A 7,592-nucleotide genomic window follows, 5' to 3' on the forward strand; every position below is an offset into this window, starting at 1 on the left:
AGACCAGATGATTTCTTGGATTTTTTTTAGATTAAGAAATGATGATAATGATTCTATCCTTCTATTGTTTGCGATTTCAGATCTTCTTTCTCTTAAGTTTTTTTTCCCCCTTTCCAGCCTCCACACTGACAGCACCCTTAAGTTTTTAATATTTGTTTTAACTGCTCTAGTTTTTTACTCCCTCTTGTTTAAAGCTCTCTACTAATTACTGTGATATTCCCCCAGCCAGTTTTTATTTTTTCTAGTTCTCTCCTTTTATTTAGTCTATTATTCCCCTATAGTTTTCCCTTTTCTGGGGTCATTAAGACTATCCTAAATGTGGATATTAAGACATGAATTAATAAAGTGAAGAGGCTACCTTAGTTCAGCATTTTACCTTTTCCTAAAAAATGTATTATGGTAACACAACACAAGAATTTATAGTCCAGAACCCATGCTTGACAGAAAATGTTTTGGAAATCTTTTATTTGTTGCTTTCTGAGTGATTTTTTTTTATTTTGCTTTCTTATTCTGTTTTATTTTATCTAAACAGAGAACGGACATTCTTTGAAGTCTAATCATGACCACTGCAGATGAGCCCAGTGTACCAACTCCCAAACATTCTATAGAGTATTAGAAGATTTCACATTTTGAAGAAGGGGAGAAAATCTAAAAGAAATTTTGGTTGAACTATTGAGAACTAAACTATGGTGGATCATAAATAAAGAATTTAAAATAGATGAGTAAATTTGGCGTGAGGATACAGGTCTGAGTGCAATTCAGTTTCGATGTAAGATTATATTTCAGGTCATTCAAAGTTTAAAAAGTGATATTCATGATAATCTGGCTTTTGCCTTATCATTTGTCTGGGCATGGAACATTAAAAATTATGACTGTTGCCCTTACCGGTTATCTATTAGATATCATCAAATACATGGTAGACAATGTAAACTAGGTAAAAAATGCAACTTCTGACACTTAGCTTTGAAAATACAGTGACTTTAATTACAGAATTCAGCAAAAGCATGAGTTTATATTTTTATGTCCAAAACTTTCAATTTTATATATTTTTATAGACACTTCAGCCTATGAACTGATTCATTTGGGTGTTCTTTTGAATGTCTCATAGCTTTTATGTAGATCTAACTGTGGTCAATCTGGGAACTGCCATTTTCAGTAGCCTTGAAAATGGCTTAGGTCCTAACTTCCATTTCAGTTCGAAGAAAGCTAGAAGTCACAGTCTGTGCTGGTCACAGGCCATTAAAGTTACAATTCATATCAGGATGACCTGACATATCCAGGTCACACTGACCGGATCAGAAAATACAATAGCCTCCTTGTGAAATTCTTGCTTAAAGTTAATTTATTTACATGGAACCATCCAGGTTCTGGCAGGCAGGGAAGTGGGCAGTGATGCAAAAAGGAAGACTCTTTGGAGCTCTAAAAATAGTTCATGGTGCGAATAGGACTTTTCTCCCTAGAAGAAGACCTCCTGCTCTGTCTATGAATTTAGCATACTAGGTGTACTATGTTGCTCACATTCAAAATAAACCAAAGCCTTTGTTTGATGAGCCCAAATAATAGTCAAATGTAGGCTTTATGTGGATCACCTACATTTGGGTTTCATTCATAGTTTTATTTGAATGTAAAAAAAAACCACTAAAAATCAGAAAAAATGAGTCATTTTCTCCCTGTTTTTGCTTTTAATAGATATCATTAGAATATAAAATCTAAGTGTGAAATTATGAAAAGATATTCTTTAATTCCTTCTAGCTAAATACATATTTAATATATTCCCAGGCTGTTCTAAAGTCTCAAAAAAGTAGATGCATATATGATTGAAATTATTTTTTTAATGAACATACTTTTAATAGAGGTTTGTTGACCCATTGATAAAATATACTTCAATAATTTATGAGTATGTAATTTCTCATTATCAGTAAAATGTTCTATTTGAATGAATCTGAAGACTTGTAAATTATTTGGTATCAATAATTGGTTGCCAATTATGAAGTTTTAGAGGGCATGAAGTATGTCAAATATGTCATTTGAAGAACATATGTGAGTTGGCATGCTGTGGGGTGTTTGTATTTTTTGTTTTTATATTGATACACATAATCCCTTTATTTGGTAATTTTAATTTCTAAGTTTAATTTTAAGAAATTCAATACATTTTTAGTACTATTAAGAAAAACAATGAACAAACAAGTATTTGAAAGAAATCATAAATCTAATTACAGATTTTATCAGAAAGAAAGTAGGCAAAGGAACAGTTTTCTTTTCATATATTATGTTCATAGAATAACAGAAAACGTTACATTAAGATGGTATTTGTCTTTATGCAGTATTTTAGTATCTATATAAGTCTTTATTATTATATTCAGTGTTTGGTGTAGTATTCTTTTATGACTATAATCACCAATATATTTCATTTAAGAATTCAAAACTGTGCCAAATGAACTGTGTTTTTGTATGGAATATATTTGCCATGAAGAAGAGTAGTTGGGTATATTGTTATTTCAGGCAATAAATATGAATTCATTCTATTAGTTTAAAAATTTTTAATTTCAAAAGTTCAATGATATGTATGATACACAAATTGAATGCATTTCCTTCAGTTGTGTTCATTTTCAATGTGATGTGTCCACAGTATTCTTTATTTTGCATTTATTTTTCAATGTGTTTACATTGTGTAAGTTGAACTTTTTGTACACAGATTCTTGGCTTGTTGCTTAGCAGGATTTTTTTGTTGTGATGTAACCACCATTCTTATAAAAAATTTGATGTGTATATGTTTTGGGTCTTGGTCTTCATTCCACATGTCCCATCGTATGTATTTTTATATCAGGTTATTTATGAGGAACAGTAATTAAAAAGTCTGTGGCCATCTCTTTCACCTTCATTGTCTTCAACAAATAGGTATCCTTAGCTCTTATTTTCTGATAGTCTTAAACAGATATTCAGTATGATGTAAGGCCAGTTAAGGTCTTAACAATCAGTCACAAATATTTTGCCTTCATATCATATCGTATGTCATAGAGTAGCTATCTTTGGGTTTGCTACTTGGATTTTATTTCAGTTTGACATTAAAAATTTCAATTTGTGGATATCTAATTTGCAGTATTAGAAATTCTTCAGAAGATTGCACTTTCTAATTACAATAACGAGTCTTTATTGAGAATTAAGAACTTCCAGACTCTATCTAATTTATTCCTTGCCACAGTGCCATGATGTAAGTATTAAAGACATTTTTACAGATCAATAAATATAAAGGCAGAGAGGTTAATGCACTTGCCCATGTTCATAGAAATAGAGGGACTCAAACTTACATCGTCTCATCCCACTTTTTAAACGCTCTGTTATACAGCCTTTCCCTTATGATTTTTGATATACCTGCTTCAGTCCAAAACTGATTCATTTGTGGTTGACTTATGCCCTTTAATATTAACCTTTCATACTCCCATTTCTGCAATTATGTCATATTGAAGCTAAACTTAATAATAATAACACAACTGAGCATTAAAATGTATCTTTTCTTTTAGCCAGAAACGTTTGAGCATCTTTTTACCAAGCCTACAGGATCAGTGACATTTGGCCCTCTTCTTTTGGAGCCTGAAACCATTTTAGAAGATATCAGTGTTGATACATCATGGAAAAATAAAGATGACATGCTGCCAGCAACTATGGTCTCTCTCCTTTTGACAAGTCCAGATCTTGAAAAGGGTTCTGTTTGTTTTAGTGACCAACGTAACAGTGCTAACTTCTCTGAGGCTGAGCCCGCTGAGACAACCTGTGTGGAGGAAAGCAGGAGACAGTCCTCTGTTAAATATGCCACCCTGTTCAGCAACTCTAAATCAAGTGAAATTGATGAGAAACAAGGGCTTATAAATTGCTCAGTCAGCAAATGCTTCTCTCGAAAAAACTCTCTATGGAGGGATTCTTCCTCTACTACTAGCTCATGGGAGATAGAAAAGATAGAAACCCAAGCATTTGTAATATTGTCAGATCAGCATCCCACTATAATTTCACCACACCTTCCATTCTCAGAAGGATTGGGTGAATTTTTGAAACTTGAAGGAAATTTCCCTGAAGAAAATAATGACAAAAGATCTGTTTATTATTTAGGGGTCACCTCAATAAAAAAAAAAGAGAGTGGTGTATTTTTGACGGATGAGTCAGGAGTGTTGTGCCCCTTCCCACCCCACTGTCTGTTCACTGATGTCAGAATCCTCCAGGACAGTTGCTCACACCTTGTAGAAAATAATTTCAATTTAGGAACTCCTGGTCAGAAGACTTTTGTATCCTATGTGCCTCAATTTCAGACTTGCTGTACTCAGACTCAGAAGATAATGGAAAACAAGCTGTGTGACCTTACTGTCTGATTTCATTCAAGAAACACCTCAGTTTATGTTATAATGAATCATGTGAAGTGCAACATATTCCACTATAGTTGTGGATTGGGGAGGGAAAAGAACACTGTGAGAATCAAATTTGAAAATGATTTGTTCCACAATCAACAGTATCTGTCCTCACCCAGTGATTAGACCAAAAAAAAAAGAAAATCTTCAAGAAATGCAGATTGACTCTTTGATGATTCTGTTAAGAAGCTACACTGAGAAGGTCTCCGATGGCTTGTTTCTAGAAACAAGCCCAACAAGTATCTTTTGTGAACATTAGACCTGCATAGAAAGAGCTAATCCTCTGAATTACACCTATGTCTGAAAGACTTCAAACTAATACTTGTGAAATACATAACTGATGTTTCAAGGGTGTGGTTGTTTTACCTTGAGTTTGCACCAATTTACACACACACACCTAATAGGCATCCTTGTACATTTTTAAAGTATGTAGTGTATTTGTATTTTGTGCTGCTAGACACTGTGACTTGAAGACATTTTAATTTGACAAACTTGCCTTGAGCACTCACTTTGTGTAGGTACTCCCACCAAGAGTTGCAGTAAATAGAGGATTTAGTCCTGGTTTAGAGAATATACTTGTGAAGACTGAGAAGTAAGCCTATCTTTATGCATCAAATCTAAGATACGTGCCATAGATTGAAATCACCTATTCGAATGGCAATACCTGCAACCATTATTTTGATGATGACGCAAGCACTTTTGAAAACATAATGTCTGTCTTAACTCTTCTCTACAAAAGATGTTAAAATGGTCATTTTCTTCACAAAATATTACTTTATATCATCCTGTAACTGTTGTCTTCCCCATTCCAATTTGCATCTACATTGTTTTTTTCTCACGTACTGAGCATGCTTTATATAAACCAACCACTGAGTAGTACTTTCCATTCTTTAACTCAATTATTAAAATAATTGTATGAGACATGTACTGCTATTATGCCCCTTTTAAAGATTAAGTAATTGTGTAATTTGCTCAGTGTCACAGTTAGTGGATGATGGGAACAGAATCTAGATTTAAACTCAGATCTTTTTAATGCTAGTGATTACTTTTTTAACCTATAAGTTATATTGCCATCCATAAAAAAACTGACTTAAATAATATTTATTAGGTAGAAATATAATGGCCGTTGAAAATTAAGTGATAATTACACAGATGTTGTCTTTGCCTTTAAAGACTTTAATGAGTATTTCAGCTTTGCTATGTATAGCAAGAAAACTCAAAGATGGCATATACAAACTAAGAAATCTGCAGAGATAGATGTTCAATGGCAATAAGTAAAAATGTCAAAATCATCAGTGTCTTCAAAATAAATATTTTAGTCCTCAGAAATAGCCTGTGGTTTACTAAACATCACCAGCTTCATACTTAGACTGAGAAAAGATTCTACAAATTTTACTATTAGCCCTAAATAAAGCCCTACACCCTATCTCTATTCCAGTGTGGCCATAAGAAATGAGCAGTTGTAAACAATGACAAAGATCTCAGACTCCAATTGATATTTTTTCACACTTCATGATCATTTGCCAATTAGAAATCAATAAAGCTGTCTGAAGTCATAAGTATTGTTGAGATAGCTCAGGATCTCATGTATCCAACTGATGACTTAGGAGAAAGGCAGAGGACCGTATCAACTCACTGAGCAATTAGTGTGGTATGAAAGCCTTAGTTCTCTGCAAAAATAAATTGAGAAAAAAATTTTTCAGCAACTTTTAAGTGGTTTACAGATTCAGAAATGAATATTGCATGTATAGACATTTTGGTAAAATTAACCATTATTTTTAATACTGCTCATAGAATATAGACATTTGAGGGTATAGTTTAGAACAGAGAGAAAATTACATTTTGCCTCACTTTGTAGATAATAACAAACACTGAGCATGTCCACCAAGGCACAACATTCTCCTGTGGTCTGGGACCCAGAACAATAGGGACAAAAAAACCTGACGTTTTCTTTCCTACTGGCCCAAGGTTTCACCCTGCTATTTGTACATGCCATAGTGAATTCAGAAGTCCCAGGACCATTGTGTGCTACAGGCCTGAGTTAAAGGAATTAAGGGACAGAACATTAACCTGAGATCATTGATAGCATCACGGTGCAGCTTCTCTTTCAAAAACAAACAAAAACATTTCAGAAATTTGAAATTTCAAAGGACTTTTGTTTCATGGAGAGGGCTGAAACAGTGCAGCTCGACCTATTGGTATATACAGACTTAGATCGTATTTATTGTCAGTGTGCCAGGGCTCTGATTTTCCCTTTTGAAAGTTTATTTCACTATATATATTACTATGTAATATTGGGTCTTTATGAAAATTAACTGCCATTAGATAGTGGATTTTCATAAAAATTTAGGAAAAAATTTAGAATGCTTTGTGTATCAGCATGGTTAGATAGTCTCCATTTCTTCCCACAGATTCTATAAAAAAATGTTAAGGGAAAGAGGAGCTGAAATATGAGTTTGGACTGTTAAATTTAGGGTAAATGTGGAAGGTTGAGTATTTCATTTAAAGGACTGAAATTGCAACACAAGCTACTATTCTGTCTCCCTAACTCTGAACTTCATGAAAAGAAACAGAAATTAATAATTGGAGTTATGATTTCAAGTTTAAACAGATTATTTGACAACAAATCATTTGTTAGGGTTAATGAGATCATGGGTTTCCTAGGTTAACACCCCCAAGAACAAAGATGAAGAAAAATCAGTAAGAGGAGGGGTCGCCAGTTGGCCCTCCATGTTCCCGTTCAGAGATGGGCTGCCTGCCTGCTGACAAGAGGAGTAGGAACAGACATTCTTTTATTTTTCAACCTAATCTCAAGTAGTAAAAGGACTTAGATGACAAGTCCTGAGCCAATGGGTATTCCTGAGACTAGAATAAGGTTTTATGACCCAAAGCATGACATTCTTTTACTTCTTCTCATCCCTTTCCAAGAAACCAACTCCCTCTTTCCAAACATGAAACATGTGACCATATTCCCTTAGGAATATCCATCTTAACTACTAAAAGCTGAGGGAGGGTAAACTTCACAAATGCACACCAGATCCCACAGCTACCTTGGCTGGTACAGCACACAGATCGGGCTATGAGAGCTTGTGGCCCTGGGGCTCCCCTGGGATTCATGGACCATGTGCTAAGTGGATCAAGACTTACTGAAACCATATGTCGTGTAGGCATGGATGGAAAGACCTCTCTCTAAAT

General features: G+C 34.2%; 1 protein-coding gene across 5 annotated transcripts in view; it reads left to right on the forward strand.

Annotated features, from left to right (window-relative positions):
* LEPR (leptin receptor) overlaps positions 1-5,637 on the forward strand; it is a 101,331-nt gene extending 95,694 nt beyond the window's left edge. For 4 of the 5 annotated variants that reach the window (XM_073234081.1, XM_037024376.2, XM_073234082.1 and 1 more), the window contains one exon: positions 533-2,770. In XM_073234081.1, the coding sequence (XP_073090182.1) occupies positions 533-550 (18 nt within the window). In that variant the 3' untranslated portion in view covers positions 551-2,770. Of the gene's footprint in view, positions 1-532; positions 2,771-3,521 lie in introns of those variants that run through there. The other variant, XM_037024377.2, reaches the window with a different exon arrangement.
* Positions 5,638-7,592: the final 1,955 nt, after the last annotated feature.

This window comes from Manis javanica, chromosome 4 (genome assembly GCF_040802235.1).
Source record: "Manis javanica isolate MJ-LG chromosome 4, MJ_LKY, whole genome shotgun sequence".
Taxonomy (NCBI): Eukaryota; Metazoa; Chordata; class Mammalia; order Pholidota; family Manidae; genus Manis; species Manis javanica.